The sequence below is a fragment of the Erpetoichthys calabaricus genome, chromosome 12, assembly GCF_900747795.2.
Source record: "Erpetoichthys calabaricus chromosome 12, fErpCal1.3, whole genome shotgun sequence".
NCBI classification, from domain to species: Eukaryota; Metazoa; Chordata; class Cladistia; order Polypteriformes; family Polypteridae; genus Erpetoichthys; species Erpetoichthys calabaricus.
This window is the reverse complement of record NC_041405.2, coordinates 128,283,658-128,310,659: the sequence shown is the minus strand read 5'-3', so window position 1 is coordinate 128,310,659 and position 27,002 is coordinate 128,283,658. Positions and strand designations below refer to the sequence as shown.

Here is a 27,002-nt window from a genome sequence, read left to right as displayed (position 1 = left end):
ATTGTTTGATTGAATTGTTTAATGGAACTGGGGTATGTTAAACTATTTGCAAACCCATTTAGAAAAATGTATTGTTAATGGTGGAGCTCATTTGAAAAACGCTATTCAGGTAAAGAGGTATTTAAATTACTTAAGACTAGCTAAATAAGCTGCATTGATTAATTAATTTTTGAACTACTTCATCCATTAACTGCCGCCATGAGTCAAGTGACCTTTCATATTATTCTTTCAAAAGTCATCAAATCCGTGAAAGCCCAAGATTTTCTTTCTCTCGGCTTCACTAAAGCTTACACTAAGCATTTCCCCTGGCAGTGATACATCGCAGGAATCAATTCTTGTTTTGAATGGTAGTAATTGTTCCCCTGTGTGGTGTGTACATGTTCTCGACATGTGCATGTGGGTTTTCTCTCACAGCCCAATGACAACATGCAGGTTAGTTGGACTGCCGATGCTAAACTGGCCCTGGTGTATGTGTGATGGCCTGGCACCCTGTCCAAGGATTGTTTCTGCTTTGCATCCGATGTTTGCCCGCACAGGCCCAGCATCCTTGTGACCATGCTCTGAATGAGCAGTTTGGGAAATGGGTAGATGGAGTATTGTTTGTTTCCCACTTCTCTTTTAGTAATATTCTCTTTAGACATACTGTATGCTTGAAAGGAAACAAAAAATGGTTTCTCTTTTTTAACTATGTGGCCATTGTTGTTTGTCTTTTTATGATTCCGCTGTCATGTGCCAGCAAAGTACTAGACATCCTTATAATTATAATAATAATATTCCTCTTCTTGGGTCCCAGCACAGTACCAGTTTTTCTAATTTAGGTCCTCGGATTAAAGGGTTCAAGAACCCCTTCTTTACCAGAACAAGTGAGTTTAGAGAATAGACTGTTAAAATTTAGATTTAGCAACAACTATACATTGTATAAATGTTTCACATAGAAACTATTTCCTTTTTCATATTATAAGACATCCAATAAAAATATTCATCCATTCATTTATTATTATATTATAGCTGTTTATATTTCAATCTTAATGAATAAACACACAAGTAATGCCGTCATACCGTCTCCATCCTTATCGCTGTCACAGGCATCACCTTTGCCATCCCCATCTGCGTCTCTCTGGTCATTGTTCTGGGTCACTTGGCAATTGTCACATGCATCCCCAAAGTCATCCTGATCCACATTTCTCTGGTTTGTATTGGGCACGAGAACACAATTGTCCTGCAATGAAATCAATGAAAAGTATTTCATATACCGCCATTTTTAGCAAGCTCCCTAAAAAGCCATTTTTATTTCTCCAGTTCATTATTTGATTGTCTTCTTGTGAAGTCTCTCCTGCATGCCTTCTAGTATCCACTACATTGAAGAGAAATATTACATTAATTTTTTTCTAGTTTACAACTGTGGACATGAACAGCAAGGGGGTCCTGTTGCCACAGTCTCTATGGTGTTAAAGCAGCTGCGGTGGATGAGATTCGGCCACAAATATATTGAAAGCACTCAACATTGTTGGAATAGCGGGGGTTAACACGTCTACTCAATGTCATATGAAAAGCAGGTAAAGTACCCTTAAAATTGGTAAACTGGTGTGGTGGTCCCCATATTTAAAAAAGGAGACCAGAGGGTGTGTTCCCACTAGAGAAGGATCACATTCCACAAATCCCAGGTAAGGCATATGCAAGGGTGCTGGAGGGGAGAATCCATTGTGGCGGGTGGCCAGGTCCCATGCCCGGCTGGGACGCCCCTTCTACACATGTTCCAGGGGAGCAATCATGGACTGCTCAATGCCTCCCCCGGGACGCTTGGTGGCAGACTCCCTGGCTGAGGATGGTGCCTCAGTTTCCCGCAGGGCTCCATGGGAGATGGAGTTCTCCACAGCCCTGTTGGGATCTGGGGTGGCCGCCAGGGGGTGCTGCATGGGTCCCTGAGCTGGCCTGGACAACTCTACAGCCCCGCCTGGAAGTGCAATCAGAAGCAGGTGATCAAGCACCTGGAGCAGTTCCAGGTGGGCTGTAAAAAGGGCCGGCAACCACCACTCAGGGCTAGAATTGGGAGGAAGAGGACGAGGTTGCAGGGAGGAGTGGTGGTGCCAAACGGAAGTGTATTTGTGGTTTGACAAAGTGCTTTTGGGACTGTGTATTGCCTGTGGGGTTCACGGAGAAAACGTGCCTCACAGGTGAAGAAAATAAAAGTCTTGAGTCATTTTACATGTGCCTCTGGTGTAGTCTGTGTCGGGTCGGGTACTATACAGCGTCTACTTAAACACCATCCAATGACTGAGTCAAGAATACAGAAGGAACAATGTGGCTTTCATCCTGGCCATACAACAGTAGAGCATCTCTTCTCCCTGGCACAGTGGAGAGTGCATGGGAGTGTGGTAACCCAGTCTACATGTGTTTTGTACATTTGGAAAAAGAATAGGCCCATGGCCCTCTGAATGTGTAGTGATAGGTGCCACAGGAATATGGAGTAAGTGGGCCGCTCTTTACGTGTTATTCATTCTCTATATGAACACATCTGAACACTTGGAGTTAAGCCAAATCCGTTCACTGTGGGTGTCGGAATCCATCAAAACTGTGTCTTATCATCAGTCGTTTTGGTGATTTTCATGGACAGGATATCAAGGCATATGGTGCAGCCAACGATGTAAGGGTGTTCGGTTGGGGAGGCTTGTTGCTTTATGCAGATTATGTTGTCCTCTTTGCCTAATCTGAATGTGACATTTAGCACACATTTGAGAGATTTGCTGTTGAGTATGAAATGTCAGGAATAAGGATGTCATGGTTCTCTCCATGAAAACAATGGATTGCTCTCTACAGTTTGGGTGGGACTACTGCCCTCAGTGGAGGAGTTCGGAATCTTCAAGAGTAATGGAAGAGGAGACATGAAACCAATAAGCAGACTGAAGTGGCAGCAGTTGTTCTGTAAGAGCTGTACCAGTCCATGGTAATAACCTGTGGTGGGGAGGTTTCTTTGTGAGGCTGCTGGGCTCCATGATATGGTGAGAAGCTCATCAATTCATGACAGCTTCAGAATAGAGTTACTGCTCTTCTTGATCTAGAGAAGCCAGTTGAGGTAGTTGAGGGAAATTCGTAAGGATTCCATCCCGGCTGGTTCATCCTGGAACCTTGAAGTTACGTCCCTTGGAGTGGAGACCTTGTGACAGATCCAGGACACACAGGAGGGACTATATGTTTCAGCTGGCTTGGAAACACCAGAGAATTCCCTAGGAATAGTGGAGATTTGTAGCTGACCTGCTTGGCCTGCTGCCACTGCGACCAACATCAGGAAAAGGTGTTTCAGAAAATATGACAAATTTCTAGTTTAGAATTCTCTTGTATTCAGGAGTTTTGCAGTTTTAATACCAAATTGAACAACATAAACAATATTAGAATACTGTATAAAACCTGAAAGACTCGTGAAAACAGTCATTTTTAAAGCTAGAAACAAAAATGCAATTTTACTCTTCGATAATGTGCACATGAGGAGGCATTCAGAAGTGACTTTGCCAAAAGACTAGAGAATAATTGTGATGCCCTGGACTCGCAATCAAGGTTGGCTTCCTATATCAACAGGATACTTAATGAGGGCAAGTACATGGAGGAATTCTGTTGTCCTTGTGATGTATTACAAAAAAGGCCAAATATTCATTCACTCCTTCACCCATTTATTTGTTATCATACCTATATAACAAAGGTCAGGTTTTTATGGGATTTTAGTCCATAATGGTATATTAGCATCAACCCTTGATGAAGTGTCAATCCATTACATAATCCAAATAAACTAAGCAAACATCAAACAGAGAACAGTAAAGCTCCATAGACCTGCTTTCAGTCAGGGTAATTCTAGAAGGCCTTTTCCTGGATTTAAATTCTAAAATCAGGGGTGGCCTACAAGCAGAGGAGGGTAAAAAAAACTCAAAGCTAAATTACTTTAATTTCAGTTATTGAATAGGATTTTACAATGTAAGAAGAGCAGACAGGCCTAGCATTACACTAATCCAGGTGAGGCATGATAAATGGCCTCAGCATCTGACTGAGAGGTAACAAAGAACTTTGAACTACCATAATTGTCAGAATGAAGTCATGATGTCTGCCAAGATGTGGAATTCTTATTTCTGGTTCCTATCAAATAAACTGTGAAGAGGTTTGCACAGGATTCAATATTTGGAAAAGTGGAATTGAACCTCATCAGTTGCACTGCGGGCCCTGTAAGAATCAGTCCTGTATTATGAACAGTTAGCTGAAGGACATGGTTTTCTCTCCTACATCCCAAAGATGTGGACATTTGGATAACTGGCAAGTTTAAATGATCCAATTTAGAGTGTTTGAGTGAGCCCAGTGATGCACTGATGACCCACTCAGGGTTGGTTCCAGTGTTGAAGCCAGTACTACAGGAATAGCCACCTGTCACCTACCTCGAAATGCTGAATTGGATGTCTCATTATATTCAAATATTGATGTCAGCTAGGTAACTGTTGAGCTCATTTGTGGTTAGTGATCATCCAACAGTGATTTTCATGCAGAGTTGGGTGTCCCTTGCTTGCAATGTCATGTTAGCAAATTAGAAAGCCCAATGAAAATATAGTTTTCAAAGACAATTATGTACTTATTATTGAAGCACGTGACAGATAACTGGATTCAGCATTAAAGAAATTAATATTGTTCATCATGCAGAATGAGAGTTTTGTGGTCAACTATGTAAACATTAGATGTGAGATCAAGGAGAAATAGCATAGAAGATCATCCAGTACAAGAGTTATGGGAGAGACAATGTTGAAGATATGAGTAAGAGAAGTTTTACCACTGCTGTTGAACTCCTACCGGGAAGGACTGAAAACACATGTAAGAGAAAGATGTTGACTGAACAGTGACAAATACTTAGAAAAATAGAAAGATCAGAGGTGAAGCAAAAGCTGGAGAGATCTGATGGGTATAGGGATTTAGTTCATTACAGGAGCTGCTCTTGTGAGCCTTAGGGTGGCAGGAAATGGGACAGTTTCAGAGTGCATGATGAAAGGAGCAGCAGAACAACAAAAGGAGGGAAGGGCACTGTTAGTCTTGGATGGAAGTGAAAATGAATGAATGATCTATCCCTGAGTCTTCAAAAATACATTTGACAATTACCTATGAATAGTACTCACTAAAGGGGAGAGGGACCATCCAGCTAGTTATAGGCATTCAGTTCAAAAGCCTGCACCTCTGATGGTATGGGGGTGCATTAGTGCCTATGGAATTGGCAGCTTGCACATCTGGAAAGGCGCCATCAATTCTGAAAGGCATATACAGGTTTTAGAGCAACATATGCTCCTATCCAGACAATGTCTTATTCAGGGAAAGCCTTGCATATTTCAGCAAGACAATGCACAACAGCATGGCTTTGTAGTACAAGAGTCCAGGTGCTGAACTGGCCTGCCTACAGTCCAGACCTTTCACCAAATGAAAACATTTGGCACATCATGAAATGAAAAATACAACAAAGAACACTCAGGACTGTTGAGCAGCTAGAATTCTAAATAAGACAAGAATGGAACAACATTCTCCTCCCAAAAGTCCAGCAACTGGTCTCCTCAGTTCCCAGATGTTTACGGACTGTTGTTAAAAGATGAGGGGATGCTACCCTGTGGTAAACATGGTCCTGTCCCAACTTTTATGAGACTTGTTGCTGCCATCAAATTCAAAATTACCTTATTCGTTTCTTAAAATGGTACATTTTCTCAGTTTTAACATTTGATATGTTTTCTATGTTCTATTGTGAATAAAACGTGAGTTAATGAGATTTTGTATTCTGTATTTATTTAAATTTTACACAGCATCCCAAAATTTTTGGAATTGGGGTTTTATATATCTTTTTTCTTTATCCTTTTGTACCATATTTCTCTCATTTGACTTTGTCCACCATGGTCATTGATGGTGTATGTATACAGGTTCAAGTATGTCCTGCATTTTTATAAAGAATGCAATCCCAGGAAGCAGGCGTCCCCAGCTGGAGACAGATTTGAAGATATTTCAAGGGACAATATTACAAGAGGTCTAGAGATCTTGTAAACAGAATCCAGCATGCCTAAGAGAGGGATACAATTACACAAGAGTGATATTATCAAAACAAATGAAAGGGTGAGGGCAGAGCAGTAGAGAGTCAGTTGACCAGAACATTAAATTGAGCCAGGATGAGAACAATATAAGTGGGGAAGCCAAACAGGGAAATCAATTCAGCATCTTCTGAAGTGAGGGATAAGTGGTAGCAAAATGTTTAGTGGATTGTTGTAAGGCAGAACAGCAGAGCAGGAACCTCAGTAAAAAATGCATATATGTACAGTAAATAGGAATGGTAATGGTAACACCTGTGTATAGGAGACGTGTTAAACGTAAGAGTAGTATTCTAATGGAGGGCAAACTAGGGGTGGTAAAGTAAAGAGGATGACAGTCCCGGTCAGAGTGCCAGGTCAAAACCACCCTTTATTGGGATCATTTAGAGCTGCTGAAAATATTCACCTCATTAGCCATTTTGTTTTAATATGTTATCTTTACTTGTTAACTCCTGCTTTATTTTTCTGCTGTTATATATATTACGGCCAAAACCCGAAATCGGCCAAATCAGGAAAGGCCAATGTCGCTGTAAATTGACCAGCCAATGTCCGATCTTTTCCTTGATTTCGGGATTTGGCCAGCCAGTTTGCGAAATAGCATGGGCCAATCGGCCATTGTCGGAAGAAAAAAGGCATGAGCAGAAATTTGTTGCGCACTTAGTAGTGCAATTGCATCGAGTGTAGCCTTGGCGGCTCTTGTTCAGAAAGCGGACACCACTTGGTTGTTTCACACGGACACCACTTGGTTTTTTCACAAGAATTAAGTTTAGGTATATCAGTAGGTTTCACATTTCTGTTTTCATTTTAGCCCTAAAATAGTGACTTAACATTTGACCTTAAGGTTAGTGTTTGGGTGAGGGGAAGGCCATCTCAAGTGGCGTCCGCTTTCTGAACAAGACCCGCCTTGACTGCCGGTCGGTGAGATGGTTCGTAGTTTTTTTTCTTCTGTGCCTAGGGATTCCAATGTGAACAGTTCCTCGTGCAGAATGGAAAACTCACTTCTGAATCTGCATCTGAAATTTTTAAGCATCTTCATACCTTGAGCGGACAGTCTTACATCAGCACATCGAATTTTGGCCAGGGAGTTCTCGCCACTTCGTGAAATGGCCAGCCCAAGTAGCTTATACACTGGTCATTTCTAGTAATTCAGACTTTGGCCACACCTTTCGGCCAAAATGCGAAATGGCCGGCCAATTCGGGAAGTGGCTAAACTTCGGGTTTTGGCCGTAACATATACATTTTTAAATCTTAACATCTACATTTTGTTTTTTCCAGTTTTAGCATTTAATTGAAGTTTCTATTTTCAAAGTTAATCATGTAAAGATTTAACCCAAATGTGTAAGAAAGGACACCCACTGGTGCATGGTAAGAAAAACAAATCCTCTACAAGCAGAATCATGCACGTTACTAACTCTCAATACTGCTTCCCATAAAGACATCCCAAGTAAAATGTACCTCCACATTAAAGATTCCATCTCCATCAGCGTCCTCATCACAGGCATCACCAATCCCATCTGAATCAGCATCTTCTTGGCCTGAGTTGGGCACAGTCAGACAGTTGTCCTAGAAGACAATGGAGGCCATGAGAGCTCATTACAAAGTGTAGGTTACAATTCTGGATTCACCGAGGGTGCAGTTTTTGTTAATTGCTGTCCTAAGCTCTTCCAGCCGGAAAAGGAGCAAATAGTTTCAATTCATCATTCTGAGAATGGTGATTAGTGTGTATGAGACATGTAAGTAAGAATTTAAAACTGCAAATGAGACAGTACTAGTATTACAGCCACCATTAATGAGTTGTTAAGATACACAAACTCTTTGACCTTTGTATTGGTTGGTGTGTGTCCTCCACTAGTTTGCTGTATTGTTTGTTTACTTAAGCTTTCTCCTCATCATTTTCCCTGGTCACTTCTAAATTTGAACTAACCTGTTTACTTTTTACTATTTTAGCTGATTTTTTTAACCCTTTTGCTATTCTAGTTTGTTTTTGTAGAACCCTATAGCCTATTTCTGGTCTATCTCCATTACCCACAAGACTCCTAATCACATCCTGTTCTCCTAATGACTCTTCTATTTACGTTCCAGATCTTCACTGAGGCAACAACAGACTCACTGCATGGCTGTGACTTCTAATTCACTTTGATTTTGATTAACATTTTGAAGTGCTCTTTTCCTTGTGCTCTTGACTCTAAACCCATCCCTGGTGAATTCTAATGCAGTGACTTCAAGCAACACTTATCACCACAACTCCTGTAGCCATGTCATTTTTACAAACCTTTTGACAGTTGTTTTCAGGACATGATAGCCTCTCATCTGGGATGCCATCAATGTCAATATCAGGGCCACAAATAAATCCATTTCCTGCCCATCCAGGAACACACTAGAAAGAAAACAGTAATTTCTATTAGTTGGCTCTGAGATTTACTTTAATGTGATTGCAATTCTCTTATTGTTAAGGCAGTGATGGCTGAAAACTGAATGACCAGAGTTGGTTTATACAGCAAATTAGTTATAGAATGAGTAGTAAAAATAAAGTCACCCTGTTCACAGTCTTTTTTGTAAATTAGAAAGACAAATGTTAGACATGACATGATATAAGAAACAACTAGAAACCAGCCGCCATTTGGCAGGTGATCCTAAAAACGGGTAATGGAACCAAAAACTGCCCACAGTGTAACTGACAAGTTTGACTCGAAACATCTGTACAGTTGAGGCAGAGGTGAAAAGACAGAGTAGTAATGCCTTTAAAATGTATTTGCAGTAGGCCCCTCATGATTCCACCTTAACTCTGTAACTTCTGGTTAACTGGATCTGAACAAAGAATGGATTATGTCTTACTACACATGTTGTTGATCCATCCCGATGAACAATACAATCTGCTTTACTATGGCATGGATTGGGCAGTCCATTGGCACAGGCCTTTTCTGCACGACAGCCTTGACGTTGGTTACCAGTGTACCCTGCTTTGCAGGGCCCGCATCGATAAGATCCCTGAAAGAACAATTGGAAGGAGTGAAATAATTTTGCATTTTCCTTTACCATTTACATTTTTTGGATACAAATGTGATTTGAGCCTGTTACCTGTGTGTTTATGCAGAGAGAGTTGGCGACACAACCTCCATTGTTTCCCCTGCTACACTCGTCCACATCTTCACACACCTACATTACAATTAAACAATGCTGATTGTAATGTTACTTGAAAAAAAAAATCAGGTTAGTGTCATTACACATTGAAATCCAATAAAGTATATTTGATCCAAATCCCTTGATATGTAAGTTTTGACGAGAACAGGCCATTCAGCTCAACATAGCTCACCATTGTCAATAAAACTGACTTTAGCCAAACATCATGCAGGCGAGTGTTGAAGATCCACAAACTACTACTCTTTGCCACCTAACTTGGAAATGCATTCCACATATCTATGACTCACTGTGTGCAAGTAAACTTTATAACATTTATGTGAAATTTATCCTTAGCCAGGTGCCAACTGTGTCCCTGTGTTCTTGTTAATAACTCACTTTAAAATAACAACTGGAATCCACTGTACTAAATGTCTTCATTATTCTAAACATTTACATCATTGCGCTCTTCAACTCCAGTCACTTAAATGGTAAGGTTGCAACTCTTTTAGTCTTTTTTTCATAAATCATTGTCATAAAATTAGTCTATTTCCTTTCCTCTGAACCTCCTCTAACACTTCCATCTCTTTTTGTAAATATGGAGACCAAACTTGCTCACAATATTCAAGATGAGGCCCCAGTAGTGCATTGTATAACTTAAGGATAGCCTAACTTAATTTTTACTCAACATGTTTCGCAATTTAACCTAATAGCCTAATGCCCGCCTTAACTGCTACTGTAAAATATGGACAGTGCCAAGTCAACCATGACTAGGTGTCTGAGATTCCACCTACTTCAAACTTAACAAGATTGTTAGTTACATTTTCATCCAGATCATTTGTATATATCAAAAGGAAAAAAGTGGACCCAAAAGGGAAACCTCAGAAAAAGTTCTTCTCACCGTAAACCTTTTCCTTTCTTTCTTATCTAAGCCAATTTTCCATCCTTCTACACACTGCGCTATGCACTCCCACTTCTTTTAGTCTTATCATTTCTATTTTGTTGTTTACCTTACATAAGGTTTTCTGAAAACCAAGAATAATACCATCAAGTGGGCCTCTCTGGGTAGATTCCATTGTTGCTTCCACATACAATCTAAGCATATGGTGAAACACAAGTTTCCCTGTTTTAAATGTATATTTGACATGTTGCTGAATTCCAGTAATTTACCCATAAGCTTACTGGACTATAGTTACGTGGATCTGTGTGATTTAATTTTTTAATATACGTAATGGGACACTATTTGCTCTCTTCTAACCCTTAATTAATATGAAAAACACACATTAATGGTTTATATACTGTATGTAACCACTAACTTCCTTAAGCAGTCTTTAATTAATGATGGCCGGGTCCTGCACTGTGTTCAGTTTCAGCCTTTTAAATCCTAGCAACGCTTCTCTCTCCAACTTACTGAATATCTCCTTAAAAATCATTGTAACTATAAGGAGGTTATCAACTTCATCACTTTTGATAACTTCAGAAAAATATTATTTCATTTTCAGTATGTTTAATTTCATCCTTACTGTTCCTAATACACATCTTCATCCCTTGACCATTCTTTTACTACTAAAAATAAAAAAGCTTTTGCATCTTCTACAATACTCCTCTGTAACAGCATTTTTGGGTGAAAGTTTTCTGCATCACATGTATTATAAAAGCCTACTCCACTGTTCCCTTCATATTTAAATGGTTGTCCCAGTTTGTCTCATTTAGACATTTGACACATTTGTTCAAAATTCCTTTGCTGAAATTAAATTTAGAACTTTTAGTTTTTGTATTGGGCTGAAAAAACAGTGCTTTTAACATCTTGTTAAATAAGACTCATAATATTTAATTTGTGCGATTTGTTAATATAGAAATATAAGATTATTTAGATGTGATGCAGCTTTTAGTGAATGACCTGTGTAATTAAGACTATAGAGCTCATAAGGAAAGGCTATTATTGTTTGCGATTGTGTGTACTTCAATGGGAGTTTTTTTGGACCGAAGGTTTAGTCAGTGTGCATATTTGCATATTAATGAATAGTCATGTGGGCTGATGGGAAATATGCAAATTTAAAAGCAAATACTAATATACTTCCATGACTATTAGATGGTATAATCTTTAAGCTTGGATAAAATAACCAGCGTGTATGTGCTTGTCAGAAGATTTAAAATAAGTGCTTGGCACCATTTAGTTAATGTGTTACTGCATTTAACTACATGTTAATGATAACAGTAGCCTCATCGACAGGTAACATGACCATTCATAAATTATCAGCGGTCCAATTTCAGCTGATGCAACTTTTAAGTGGTTTATCAGTACTTTTCCTAAAGCATTACCTCACTGGAGCTCTGTAGAAAAGAAAGGTTTTGAGAGCACTTGATGACACAGTGTTTAATTCAAGAAAGAGAGAGAGAGCATGTAGATGATATGTGAGGGACACAATGTTTCAGAAACATCAGAAAGATTGTTTTGAAGATGAAGTATTTGATACGTTTGCCACCTACAAATGAAAATGCTCCCCAGCTGATACAAGTATAAAGAGAAAAAAGGCTGTGCTGTGGCTTGCACTTTAAAAGGACACCTTAATTATTAAGAAAAGTCTCTCAATGTCAACTGACATCTTTACTGGTTTAAAAGGGGACTGCAAACTCCAAGACTGCTCAAGCCAAACTACCTGATACGAAGCTAGCAGGTGTGACGTTGATTTAAATTGTTCAGATTGTATGTTTTCATCCATTTTAACTCCCAGGGTTTGATACGTGTGGTTTCTTTGCAAATAAATTAGCATAGGTTTAGATAAAATAAAATTTGTTATTGTCTCACTCAAATAGCCTTGTTGCTTACTGACGCTGGAAATCGTTGAGGAGTTAGAGGATGTTCCTGTTTAACCAAAGTCCTGCAGGGAAACAGGGAGATGTCTCTGTTACTCCTCTCGGTGGTAGAAAACTAGCAGCAGACCAGGAGCTATGGTCTCAACAGTGTGTAGCCTACCACTGCTGAGGCTTCCGGAGTGGTGAGTATTGCGGGGTGTACTTGTAAAGCAAGGTTACTAATCTAGGGTTCATATAGGAGCATTTCTTCTTGCTCACCAATAAAAAAGAGCCTAGGGGGCTACTACAGTGCCTTTTGTGAAAATATGATAGTTTTCACACTAAAAGTTTTTCTATACACACTAATTGGAGAAATACAGTTTGTCACATGCTGAACTCCTCTGAGCTCCTCTATCAACTGTTAATAACATTATTCCATGTGTCGGCCTTTACCATGCTGCTACTCAGGTATTTGTACAGACTGCTGTGTGATTCTGTTTCTAACTACAGTGAAATCATTTTCAACTACTTCTAGATGTTTACTTGTCTTGTTACCCGTTTTTCTTCCTGTCTTCATCCCTCAGTGACTAGGACTGTTAATGCTGAACTGATGTATAAACACTGCCATCTGCAGCCTATTTGATGAAATATCCTCCCATGACGATGTGTGTATCGGCAAAGCCCAAAATGAAACATAATGTAGAAAACTGGGGCATGCGCTGATAGTACAGTTAATGGTATAGTAACTAAATGTACTGTAAAGATGACTCTAAATAATGGGAATATACGGTCTCTGGTCCCTGCAACCCTGAACTGATTTACATGTGCTTGATAATGGATAGACAGAATAAATATGCAACAGTATCAGATTAAAAATGCAAATATGCACCAAACCAAGCAAGTAACAAGACAATACAAGTATGTTAGTTACTGAAGATTTGATAATAGTAACAGTTATTCCATTCCTTTGTTTTACAGATATAGCTTTCTACATAATTCAGTAAGGAATTTGGCCTAATCTATGTAAGGCCGTCATGTCACTGTTAGCAATCAGACCCACTATTGATGTTTCACTGGCAAACTTGATGACAGAGTTTGTGTTATTGTTGGCAATACAATAATACATTAATGGAGCTCCAGACGTCAGTGAGATTGTTAAATGTGTATTTTCCAGACCTGGAAATGACAGAGCAGGGAACATTTTAGATGTTTTGTCACACAGAAAATATAAATGGTGTGACTACTAGGGGGCATTTTATCACCCCAAACCCCAGACACAACCGCACAGGCACAAGTTCCATTATAACGAAAATATTTATCTTCACAAGTACCCTTCCAAAAGGCTTCAACAGTGGCATAAACACAACACAGAATTTCTTCTTTCTCTTTCTTCTTTCACTCCTCCAGGCAAGCTTTGTACATACTCCACATCTGACTCAAAGTCAGACGAGTGAACCAGAGCAGCTTCCTTTATACTGGACCTGGGAGTGCTTACTGTGTTATCACATTGCCTCCAGGAAACACTTCCTGGTCAGATGGAACCTCCCTGTGACAGGAGATCCTGACTCCAGCAGCTCTCCCTAGCAGCACCCAAGGACCCCAACAGGGCTGCCCACTAAAACCAGAACTCCCATACCACTAGCCAACCTGGTCAGGATGTCCAGGCACCCACAACCTTTCATTAAAAAGGACTCACAGCCAAGGAAGGAACCATTCATCCTGGCTGGAATGCCAGCCAACCCATGATGTTCACTACAATGGAGTCAGTCATGGAGTAATGAAAGCAGTACTGTGCTGACCTTCAGATCTCAACTCAAAATTGTTGATATAGAATAATTTCAAAATCCAGCATCAAGAGGAACTCCAAAAATATGGTGAGCTAAATAATCTATTCTAAACAAATCTATTTTTTATTATGATTCAATCTTCATTTCCTCGCAAACACAGAAAAGAGGCCAGAACATTTAAGCAGTAGACTTCCATTTGTTTTACTTCCTTATTTTCTCTGGAATATGTATCTACGCAATCCTCAAAGTAAAATGATACAACATTTTTGGCCGAGTTAAAATTATGTGCACATCCTTAACCACATACTGCCTACAGTAAGGTAACATGCTGTCATACAACTGTACTCTGTTCATATGAAATGTATGCACATGCTGTCTATCCAGCTATCCATCTTTAAATCTGCTTAGTCCAGTCTGACCATGGAGTAGCTCGATACACAGCAAATCACTAATGGAGAATTTACATCTCATGTTTAGAACAGAAAGCACATGATGCTAAAAAGCTGTGCGGGGGGCAGTTGCCTTCTTGTCACTATGGGTAGTTTTGGAGTTGGGTGTCCGCCTATTGCCTTTTTTATGTTTCTCTCATTTAATGAAGTGTGTTACAAAAAGATAAGCCCTTGGCAGGTTTGAAAAGAATATTCCTTATAATGTAACAATTATGGCAAAATTGTCAGTCAGTCAGTCAGTTTACAACCCGCTATATCCTAACACAGGGTCATGGGGGTCTGCTGGAGCCAATCCTAGCCAACACAGGGCACAAGCCAGGAACAAATCCCGGGCAGGGCACCAGCCCACCGCAGGACACATATACACACACACCCACACACCAATCACATACTAGGGACAATTTAGGATCGCCAATGCACCTAACCTGCATGGGTTTTGACTGTGGGAGGAAACCCACGCAGACACAGGGAGAACATGCAAACTCCACGCAGGGAGGACCCAGGAAGCGAACCCGGGTCTCCTTACTGCGAGGCAGCAGCGCTACCACTGTGCCACTGTACCGCCCATGGCAAAATTGTGTCCGTGTTATTTTGTAAAGTTGTGTTTCAAGAGTAGAACATGTTACAATGCAAAATGTAGCAAAAATGGTATGGGCAATTTATGCATGTAAGCTTACCAAAGTGTGTGTAAAGCATGCTCACTGTTTTACTTTAATGTAGAACAATGAATTTATAAGTTGAAATATTTTAAAGATAACCACCCGCCAATGGCATTTACTTAACAGGTTTAAATGAATGGCTTTAATTAATAGAAATCAAAAAGAAAATATCTACTGTGAGGGACAACATGCTGGGACCTGTGTCCCAGCCAGAATTGATTTGGGGTCCTTACCTGGATGGGATGCCCATAACATGGAAGGACAGGGGAGAGCAACAGTTCTTACTTATTGTCTCCCCCACTGTACATGAGATGGCAGCAGCCCTGGATATTAGTACCCATTCGGACACCTGCAAGGAATGTCAGGAATTAAAGTTCGGTAGTGTAGCCCTGCTGGCATCTATCTGTAGGTGCCACTAATGGGTGCTGTAGGGAGTTATACTCCCTAGTATTTGGGACTTCTGTATGGCCTGGAAGTACTTCTGAGACGGCACTGCCTTGTCTAGGTGAGTTGGAGCTGGGAGCGGAGAGAGGCAACACTCGCCTTGGAGGAGTAGCAGTGTGAAAAGAGAGAACAAAGAAGAGACACTGTTGAATTGTTGTACAAAAAAGGGATTTGTGTAATAAACCTCCTTGTTATTTGAACCCGGGACTGTGTTTTGTATTTGTGTTTGGGGTTTGGGGCTCAGTGGCACCTTCTAGCCTTCAAACTACATACAATATTTGTTTAAATATTTACATATTACTAACCGAGAATGGTAAACTGGAAGGCACAGACGCAGGTCTCGGTAAACCGGAAGGCATGGACGCAGGTACACTGCGATGGGACCATGAGACATAGTGCGCAGGCGCCTACAGCGCGCGTCTCATAAACCGCAAGCGAAGTCTGATCCACCACAAACGAAGGAGTCACGGCCCAAAAACGAAAGAGCTCAACTAACGTGAATGAGAAATGAAGCAACAACGCATCCATAGCTAACGACTAACGACACAGCCACACAAAAAAGAGGATTTTGCGCTGCACCCCAGAGTCAAACGGAGGAGGCTACGGAGGCCCCACAGGTCCACAAAGATAGTACAGAAGGCGCGGGAAAGTACGAAAGGCGCATGCGCCTACAACGCGCTTCTGAACTAAATGGCCACACTACACAGCATGGTCCACGCGCTTCTAACACACCTACGGAGGCCCCACAGGTCCACAAAGATAGTACGGAAGGCGCGTGAAAGTACGAAAGGCGCATGCGCCTCTAACGCGCTTCTGAACTAAACGTCCACACTACACAGCATGGTCCGGGTAAAAAGAATAAACGAACTCTCCGTATTAAACGTACGGCATCCTCACACATCCAAACTATATAGCATATGTGAATCACATTACAGTGATGCATTATTAACAGTACAACCACAGAAAACGCTCCATATTAACAGTAAGTGCAATTATCCATATTACTAACGGTAGACAACGGATAACTAATGGAGTCACGGTCACGGCTCCAAAACGATCCAGCTCAACTAACGGAGCTATAAAAGCGAGCCCACATGGATAAAAACAATAGACGTAGGCGTCTACAACGCGCGTCTGAAACCGAGGAAGCAAAACTGTCTCGGCTCCAAAACCAAACAGCTCGACTAACGGAGCTACAAAAACGAGCCCGCATGGACAAATACAATGTACATAGATGCCTACAACACGCATCTGAAACTGCGGAAGCAAAACAGGCACAAAAGCTGGGGTATCACCTTGGTAACCCCCATGTACTTTTGGAACTGTGAGAGGAAAATAGCACGACTTTACAGACAGGAGTCCAATGCAGAACTCTACTTACTTTTTTACTTTGTAAAAAAAAAATTATTAACTGCTGATGATGTAGATCGTTTTGTCTGTTCTGAAATTCCAAACAGAGAAACCTATCCTGACCTCATTAAAAAGATTCAGCATATTGGGACTCGCAAGATTATAAATATTGATTTTACAGAAGTTCTGAAATAAAAGTGAAACTAATGAAATAACAACAATTCAAAGAAAAAAAATCTTAAAAGTGTCTATGCGGAAAACCAAACACGGGGGTTGGCGAGCGAAGCGAGCAAGGGGGTGAAGCCCCCTAGTATTTATATAAATGCAGTGCCCACACTTAGCCCCTTAGCATTCCTATACTGTAAATTTCACATGGTATTAATGTAAAGTTAATACTAATGTTAATAATGAGAGACAACAGTCTGCCATAATCTATATATATATATATATATATATATATATATATATATATATATATATATATATAAGACAATGTATGTGTGTGTATGTATGTATGTTCCAGCATCACTTCCGAATGGATGGAGAGATTCTCACAAAACTTGGTACACATGTTTCTCATTGGTCGGCAAAAAATACTATAGGGTGAAACTAACCCTTACCCACTCCCTTCTGGGTAGGGTGGGGGGGTGATCTTGCCGTCTTGGATGAATGTTATCATCCAGTTGACACTCAGAACGACCACCAGAAGGCGAACTGGAGGTGACTGCCGCCATTCTTTATGTTTGAGCTCCACCGCACCCCTGTTGCTTTTGAAATTAAATAGAGCTAGTCGGTTCTGAGCATCAACTGGATGATAACATACATACAAGACCGTAAGACAAGCACATTAGTGAGTCTCCATTGTTTGTTACTTTATTTTTATTTTTAAAGTCATTTTTTTAAAATTATATTTTTCTCAAACAATTAAAAAACAAAAAAAAAAACACTGTATTTTCCTCCCGGGCAACACTGAGTATTTCAGCTAGTAAGGTATATGGGAGATTGATGTAATGTAAAAGAAATGCGACTCCTAGCAGAACCAAAAGACCAAAATGACCTTACCTGCTTTTGACTTTGTGCAAAGGACAATCCCACTCCCTCCAGGGTGGGCCCAGAGTAGCCTTCAGGACAAGGACCACAACGAAAGCCAGGAAAGGTGTTGCCGCACCTCACACCAAGGTGACATGGGAACACAGAGCACTAGGGAGAAAGAAATTGGGACAAAGGCAGAGACGGAGTGCCCGATGGTGAATGGGAAAGAATGCTTGGAACTATAAGTCATTTAATCAACCAGTTAGTTCATTTATGTGTTTAATTGTGTATTTCAGAAGGACAACTATGACAAGAGGATTTTCAAAGAACCCAAAAATGTAATTCAAAGGAACACAAGATATAGTAGATTCACTGGGAAAAGGCAAAATACTGAGAACATTCTTCAAATACTGACATGACATCCAAGGAAAATGAAATAAATAACAACGTGAATGCATATATGAACTGATTCAGGTTACAGTGTAGCTACAAAAGAGTCAGTCTGAACACAAAGTTCATACATGGAGAGCAAATCTAAAATACATGCAAGGAAAAAGTGGGTTTCTGGGTGTCATTTAACAGTTATGACCAATGAAGCCTCACAGAGAGCTGTGTAGCTGAACATGAAGTAAGGTGAAGCCAGGTATACGTGTAAAAATAAACATTTAGGCTTGCACTTGCTCTCAAATCAATGACAGCTTTATTATCAAGGGAATTCATTTTTTTTTCTTGTTACAGCATTAATAATACAATGCACAATTATTCAATCAAATTCTGAATCTGATTTTTCCATTGTACAAGTGCAAGGAAGGAGCACAGGATGGGAGGCCAACCCTTGCTATTGAATAATAATTAACAATAATTCTAAAGTCATCATTAGAACACATGTTAATTCTTAATTATATATAAAGATTACTTAAGCTTTTCAAGCATGCTAAGATAGATACATTTTTGTAACTGTCTCAGGCAATAACTTTAGTATAGGTGGGTAGATTTCGGGAAATCTTTCAAGCAAAAAGAAACAGACCGGATATCTGCAGCTGTTTTAATTGACCATGGATTAGCTTCTGTAACTTTCATAAACATAATGGATAGATAGATTTCTACAACTTTATCTAACATACTTAGATAAATAGATAACAATGTTATGCCTAAGAGAATGCAGCTTTATATCCTGTTTGGGATGTTCAGCATCTATGTGCCTTTCTGAGATGGACACATGGAAATATTCAGTGGTCTTCTCTAAATATGCATTTATACAATTGGACCACTGGCAGGTTAACTGAACTCACTCAGAGTCACACTGTGAGTCAGTGATTGGGACTAACCGGGAAAGCCCAAAGTTTATAATTTCAGCGCCACAGGGCAACAATGCCCTAACATCCACTTCTCTGGACACCCTATCCCCAGTATAAGCCTCGGATTGGGTGAGTGACATTAAAACATTCATCTATCCTTTTTCCATGCATGTTTTTACCTTTCAGGGCTTTGGGAAGTTGGTATTCTCAAAGTAAAAAAACGATCAACTTCACTGTGTACATCTAATCTATGAGGAGATACCGGAGTGTCAAGGTTTTCAAAATTTGGAGTTTTCCTTAGAAATTTTTGTTGTGTCAGATAATTTTCTTCCCTTTCATTTATTATGGATATTCTGAAAGTCTAATCTTCAAGAAGTATAACCATACATGCGTTTGGTATACATAATTTATTTCAAGAGAAATTTACATTTTTTGCCTAACTTTAAATGCATCATGCCACCATTTTGTAGCTTTAGTGATTTTTTTTTCTTAAAAAGTAAGTTGCTAGAATATGTTGCAATGTTACAATGGGCTGTCATCCAGGAGGCTCTACACATCACGTCACTAAAGCTCCACTATAATCTCAGCTCAAGCTGCTTGTCCGAGATTACGGATTGAAGCCTTAAAACTTAGTCTTGTGCTCTTAGTGTCGGGAATCATAGCATTCCACTCCTTAATTCAGTTCACAGTTTTAGCATCTTGGCTCTGGCTATTCTCATTTATAGTTTAGCCCTCTAGTTTTTGATAATGGTGTTTCTGAACTTTGATATATTGACTCTCATAGCAGTTTTTGACACACACACGCACATCCCCCAGTTCATTTCATCACACCTGTGTGGTGGCTCACCTCTACATTGCCAGCAGGCAATTCAGACAATTCAGGTGAGACTGTAAACACAGGTGGACTTAGTCTATTCTGCAATCCATCTGAGCAGCTCTGGATATTCACAAATGGCATAACATATGGTGAACCCACTTGAACTTGGGAAGAACCACCAAACTGTGGACTGAGGAGTTCACACAACTCACTGCTTCACCAAACACCCAATGCACTAAAGTGTACTCTTAAAAACACATGACATGATACAGTTTTGCCCATATGTTAACATACCCTGGAAGAATTTGTAAGCTATGCACCATACTTTAAAGAAAAGATGACTGATCAGGCAAAGCACATTTCATGTACTTTTAATGGAACCCAAATTAAACTATAAGGCATCACAGAAGAGCACAAAAATTAAACAAAACATAGGAATAAGGAAAATAATGAGATGGTCCCTATTCAAAAGTTTGCATACCCTTAGTCCTTAATATTGTGTGTTGGTCCCATTAGCAATCAGTGATGGCATGTAGTCTTTTGTGATAGTTGTGGATGAGGCCCTTGATTTTAACGGGTGGTAGAGCTGCCCATTCTTCTTGGTGAAAAGCCTCCAGGTTCCTAATGTCTTGGGTTGCCTTGCATAAACTGCATGTTTGATATCTCTCCAAAGTAGTTCAATGACATTGAGGTCAGGAGACTGTGATGGCCGCTCCAGTACTTTCAATTTTCTCTGCTGTAGCCACCAAAGGGTCAGCTTGCTTTTGTGTTTTTGATCATTGTCATTCTGGAAGATCCAAGTGCGTCCCATACACAGCTTCTAGACTGATGAATGCCAAGTTGTCCTCCAGTATTTTCCGGTAACATGCTGCATTCACCTTGCCATCAATTTTCATTAAGTGACCTGTGCAACTGAAACTCAAACACCACAGAACATCAGAGATCCACCTCCATGCTGCACAGTAGGAATGGTGTACTATTTGTCATTGGGCTTGTTGCGTCCTCTGCAAACATTGTGTTCATGGTTGTGACCATAAAGTTCAATTTTGGTGTCATCACTCCAAAGAACTTTGTTCCAGAAATTTTGAGGCTTCTCTAGATGCTGTACGGCTTATTGTAAGTGGGCTGTTTTGTAGCATAGGCACAGTAAAGGTTTTTTTCTTGCAGTTTGACCATGCAGCCCCTTGTTTGTTCAAGTACCTCCTTATTGTGCATCTTGAAACAGCAGCACCACTTATTTGCAGAGAAGCCCATACCTCAGCTGAAGTGGCCTGTGGGTTTTTCTTGGCATCTCGACAAATGTTCCTGGTAGTTGTGGCTGAAATCTCGGTTGGTCTACCTAACCGTGGCTTGGTAACAATAGAACTGCTACCTTTCCACTTTTTTATCAGGGTTTAAACACTACTGACAGACATTTTCATATCTATGGATATCTTTACATATTCTTTTCCTGATTTATACATTTCAACTGTCTTTTGACAGTTCTTTTGCTTACCCCATGGCTCAGTATCCAGCTCTGCCTTAATTTAAATTAACTATTTATACACAGACACTGATTACAATCTAAGAGGTTACAGGTGTGGACATACTCCCTTAACTACCCTTAATTTGAACCTGTGTGGGTCAACTTGTGTAGATTGTATCAGCCCCACCATGCAAGGGTATGTAAACCTCTGATCAGGCCCATTTGGGTGATTTCAGTTATCATTATGATTTCTAAAGGGTACACATAATTATGTGATAATAAATTGCTTTACTTGAGCACACTCCCTAATAAAAAAAAGCTTTCTGCATGATCACTTATATTTTCCAAACAATGGCCAATATTTCACAAATTCTGCCAGGGTATGTAAACTTATGAGCACAACTGTATATATTCACAAACGCTTAGCCATTCATACTTGGCCCCTTTCACCCACATTATGCCTTAGCCTTGTGTTGTTGCCCTTTCTATTGACCAAGTCATCCTTTGACCAAGTCATCCCAGGTCAGCCTTTCACTTTCTCAAAAAAATCTTTACAAAATGTGTGCATCTGTGGGCTGTATGAGGAAGTGCAACAAAACACATTCTGATTACTTCAGCTTGAGAGTGGAAGTTCACAAAGATGGGAACTTGAAAAGTTATATGTAGATTATACAGACAAGGGCACTGACCTCATCAATATCAGCACAGTATGTTCCATTCCCAGTCAAACCTTCAGGACAAGGACCACACAAGACCCCTGAAACTGTCTCTAAGCAGTGGACACCAGGGTAGCATGGGTTGGGGATGCAGCTCCTGGATTCAGTTGTAGGTTTAACATTCCCATTTCGCATGCCTGGCAAGGGATTCAATATTGGAAAAAAAAAGGACACTTTAGTGGCTTGAGTAATGAGAGCTGTTGGTTTAGTTATATTGGAAAACAATGATGTCAGTGGCACTTTGCAATATTAGTTAGAATGGTGGGACTGCTTGATTCAGTTTAACTGGGAAACCAGAGGAAAGCAAGCACTCGTATCACATGTGCCCAGCTACAAGTAATTATAACGGACACTTACCACAGGCTTCACATTCCATCACTGTGTTCTTTAGATATGTGATCTCTTTTATCTGAAAAAAAAGTAAGGCTGAAGTTAATGAATCGATGGAATGTCAGAAGAATGTTTGTCTTGTGCCCCCATCAGAATGAACTGAGTAGTGAGCAGTGTGAGGAAGTAAGTAGAATGAAGACGTTCCATGAGACTTTTTAAAACAGCAGTTTACGGTGATGAAGATTCTTGATAGAGACAAGTACTACAAGAAATACTCAAGGGGGTTTAACAATGTGTGAGGAGGCAGAAGGCAATATGGGGCAATGTGTTAAAGCAATGGAGTCTCTGCGGACTATGATTTTGTGGCTGATATTGTGATCTGTAGTGAGAGTATACAGCAGGTTGAGGAGAACCTGGAGAGGTGGAGGTGTGCACTGTAGAGCATGGGAGTGGAAGTCAGTAGGAGTAAGATGGAGTACATGTGCGTGAATGAGAGGGAAGGTGGTGGAAGGGTGTGACTGCAAGGAGAAGAGGTGGTGAAGGTAGATGAATTTAAATACTTGGGTTCAAAAGTCCAAAGCAACAGGGAGGACAGTAGAGAAGTGATAAAGAGAGTGCAGGCAAAGTGGGGTAGGTGGAGAAGTGTGGTAAGAGTGATTTGTGATAGAAGAGAACCTGCAAAGTGAAAGGGAAGATCTATAAAATGGTAGTGAGACCAGCTGTGCTGTATGGTTTGGAGATGGTGGCACTGACAAAAAGACAGGAGGCAGAGCTGGAAGTGACAGAGTTGAAGAAGATACAATTTTCACTCAGAGTAATGAGGGTAGGCAGGATTAGGAATGAATATATCAGAGGGAAAACACAGGTATGACAGTTTGGTGACATAGTGAGGAAGACTAGATTTAAATGGTTTGGGATATTTGAGGGATACTTCGGGAAAAGAATATTGAGGATGGAACCAACAGGCAAGAGGAAAAGAGGAAGACCAAAGAGGAGGTTTATGGATGTGGTGAGGGAGGACATGAAGTCAGTCGGTAAGGCAGAAGATGATGTTACAAGGCAGGAATAGATGGAGACAGATGATCTGCTGTGGCAACCACTAAATAGGAGCAGTGGAAAGAAGAAGAAGGAGAAGAAAGAAGTTTTAAAGCAATGGACATCACTAGTCTGTCTGTCTGTGAACAGAGGGCTGATGGGGATCACAGAATTGTCTCTGTACAGGTTTATAACAGGCTCTGGATATGTTTAGTGAGTCATTGACAATTGCAGAAGCATACATTTACATGTAGTGTGGTAACGGCTACCACAGGGTTGTTTCTCTATGAATAAAGACCCGGGCACACTGTGTTATTTCTTTATATGTAGTGAGGCAATGTGCCCGATGGGATATGTTTACAGTTTGTCTAGTGAGATGCTATTTACTTGCAGTGATAAGGTTTATATGACTGAAGGAGTTATCGCATGTATTGAAGCAATGAGCTTCACTAGTGTGTTTATATATGAAGTGACAGCAAAATGACAACATGGCAAATGTTTCTTCCTCACCTTAATTTACCGTAGTACAGAATCCAAACATTATGGTGCCATGAAATGGCAGGACCATGTAGAAAAACTGTTGTCCTTACTACATGCTGAGACCAAAATGCATGCAAATACCCATAAATGAAAGTCTGCAATGTGCACGTTAATCACGTCTGAATTGCTTGATTTGTAATTTTAAACTGGAGAGCTGAGGGATAAATCAAGGAAAAATGTGTCTTTGTGCCAAACATTATGGAGAGCTTTGTATATCTCCAACTACAAGTTGACACTCTGTTAGTTCATCCCTTTTTCATCTGAGGTATGGTGCATTATCAGCAATATCTACACTCCCCTTTCATAGGGTTCTCCCCACATCCTACAAGCTGCATTTGATTTTGGTAAAGACCAGTCTACACACACACCTTGACTCTTCATAAATCTCCCTCCCGGGAAGAGTTCCACCATAATTACCTGTTGCTTCAAGAGCTCCTTGATCTCAGCCAGGGCTCGGTTGGTTTCCTTGATTTCTCTCACTACCTCTGCTGTTGAAGAAAGAGAAGTCAGTAATTCAGACTGCAGCTCACAAGGTGGTCCACATTCTATAGAGGCGTTATCAAGAAGAGGAAGATCGTTAAAGAGGCCTTTACTAAATGCAAACATTTATATAATGGACATTGTAAGCAATAGGAGCTATATAACAGAGTTAGCTCTAAATTCCACCGATTAAATCTCATCACTATTTGCTGCCCATGAAAGATACCACTTTCTCAACCGCTTTCCTGGCACTAAGAGAGCCATATTTGTAATACAAGGTGCTGTATGTTGCATTGAAAAGGCAAATTATAAACAAAAATCTGAATTCAGTATGATGGAGCACTGCAAATAGTGCACATGGGTAGACTTAATGTAACACTTTCTTAACAAAGTGAAATCGCGCATTTCATGAAGGCTGCCAGTATATGGTGCTGTTGTATTCAAATTAAAAAATGTCTTATGAAATGTCACTTACTGTAATTGTATTTCAGTTTAATGGACTGGGGTGTTTATTCTTTCTGTCCAAGAAATGGCAAGAGGTGCTTCTTTACAAGTAAATCACCCAAAGTCAGCGTTAAATACTTACATATGCAATTCATTCTGTAATATGGTAAAAAATGGTCTAATCTTATTACAAATCATGCAATCAAATATCTGTACAGAATTTATGGCTGACTACACATACATTTGAGATTACAGAAAGTACACATTTTCATCAGAAATCAACACCTACCCTTTTTGCTGTACTAAGTAAACAAGTGTGACTGAGGTGTGCTGCTGAAACTAAATCAACTTTTTATTCCCTTTTCTCAGTTTACACCTTTTGTGAAAATGAAACAGACAGAAAGGTAGCACAATAGTTAGCAGGCGTCTTTACAGCTTCTGGTGCCTCAGCTTGAATTACTGCCCATGTAGGCTTTCCATGAGAATTTCTTGGACTTTTTGTCCTGACATGCAGTGTGAATGATGGACCTTAGATACAATCAAGTTCTAAACACATCTCAAGGAGAATTTAAGCAAACAGAATGCACCTCAGAACAACGTGGAGTGCCATTCAAATGGACTAAATGAGAGATTTCAGTTTTTGATTTTTAATAAATTTGTGTCTGTGCAGCTTGTAGTTTGCCTTCCACCTCACAAAAACAAGCAGGTCAGGTTGAGTGGTGATTCTAAACTGGGCCCTGTGATAAACTTGGTGCCATGTCCAGGGTTTCCTTTCCGTTCAATAAGCGAGTCAGAAACTAGATGGATACATTTTTTTGAATATCTCACATTTTTAAATAGTTGTGAACCAGTAATATATTAACTTACATTTTTTTTTATCATTTAGGCTTATAATAGTAAAGTAAATTGTATATATAATATAACCACTTTATATCTGCATTCAAAGAATGCTAAATCTGAATTCACCAGAAAGGAAAAAAATGCAATTAACCCAACATTATGCTTGCATTATAAAAAAGAGACTTGAATATTTGCAAAAATACAATAATCACTTGTGTTAATCTGCAAAATTCGGCAAAGTGTTTTCCACAGTAAATATTCTATGTTCACAAGCGACCTCAACTTCATTCACTGAATATTTTCCAGGAAACTGGCCGTGCAGCTGGCTTAGATTAACTTTTTTTTCTCCAGTGACCCATGGTGCTTTGTAAGGCTAGCGTGACATCACAGAGTTGCAGCCAGGCACAGAACTTCCACACATGTGTACTGTAAGTGTGCGCCACCTCATATTTAAGATGCTATCCAATCTGCTTTGCACATGCGTGACGTCCCTACTCTAGCCGAATTTTCAACCTGCATATTTAAAAAAAAAAAAACTTGAAGTTGGTGAGGGTACATTAGCTGTCTATAATGAAAATATTCTGAAAATACTTAGAGAAAAGCCAAGCAAAATGACACCTTTTATTGGCTAACTAGAAAGATTACAATATGCAAGCTTTCGAGGCAACTCAGGCCCCTTCTTCAGGCAAGATGTAATGTTACATTACATCTTGCCTGAAGAAGGGGCCTGAGTTGCCTCGAAAGCTTGCATATTGTAATCTTTCTAGTTAGCCAATAAAAGGTGTCATTTTGCTTGGCTTTTCTCTACATTCATAATGGCTAACACGGTACAACACCCTAGTACTGAAAATACTTATAAATGCAAAAATACAGTAAATTCATTGAACGTTGTGTTTTCACTGCTGGATTTAGCTTGTTATGGCCTTGCTATGTAGCACAGATCAGGTACTGATAATCACCAAGTATGCAATGGCAATCCCTCACATCATAGGCTGTCTGGGTTTACTGGTGCACACTGGTATGTGCACATTATGTGCTGGTACTCTAAAGCTCAAACAGGACGGTACCAGTATTGAGTAGCACAAACTGATCTTTGAGTCCCAGCAGCTACAGCAGCATCCAACTCACCAGTGATGCACTGGGTCCATTTAAGGGAAAGGGTGCGGGTCAAATGCATGCGTAATTAGCCGTTGTCAAAACAAGCCTTAAAGAAACCTGATAATCCAGGGAACACTTGTCCCTCTGAAAAAGTAACACATCTTTCAGCATTATTATTATTATTATTATTATTTGCATGCCTTTTCTATCTTTTTGGTG

The 27,002-nt window shown here is 40.0% G+C and overlaps 1 protein-coding gene across 1 annotated transcript in view; it reads right to left on the bottom strand.

Annotated features, from left to right (window-relative positions):
- Positions 1 to 27,002, bottom strand: part of comp (cartilage oligomeric matrix protein) — a 54,303-nt gene that overhangs the window by 17,841 nt on the left and 9,460 nt on the right. The window contains exons 2-10 of the mRNA XM_051935054.1: positions 24,339 to 24,409; positions 22,374 to 22,425; positions 21,990 to 22,153; positions 17,751 to 17,888; positions 9,165 to 9,242; positions 8,922 to 9,074; positions 8,359 to 8,463; positions 7,542 to 7,649; positions 1,060 to 1,219 (exon numbers count right to left, since the gene is read on the bottom strand). Of these exons, the coding sequence (XP_051791014.1) occupies positions 1,060 to 1,219; positions 7,542 to 7,649; positions 8,359 to 8,463; positions 8,922 to 9,074; positions 9,165 to 9,242; positions 17,751 to 17,888; positions 21,990 to 22,153; positions 22,374 to 22,425; positions 24,339 to 24,409 (1,029 nt within the window). The remainder of the gene's footprint in view (positions 1 to 1,059; positions 1,220 to 7,541; positions 7,650 to 8,358; positions 8,464 to 8,921; positions 9,075 to 9,164; positions 9,243 to 17,750; positions 17,889 to 21,989; positions 22,154 to 22,373; positions 22,426 to 24,338; positions 24,410 to 27,002) is intronic.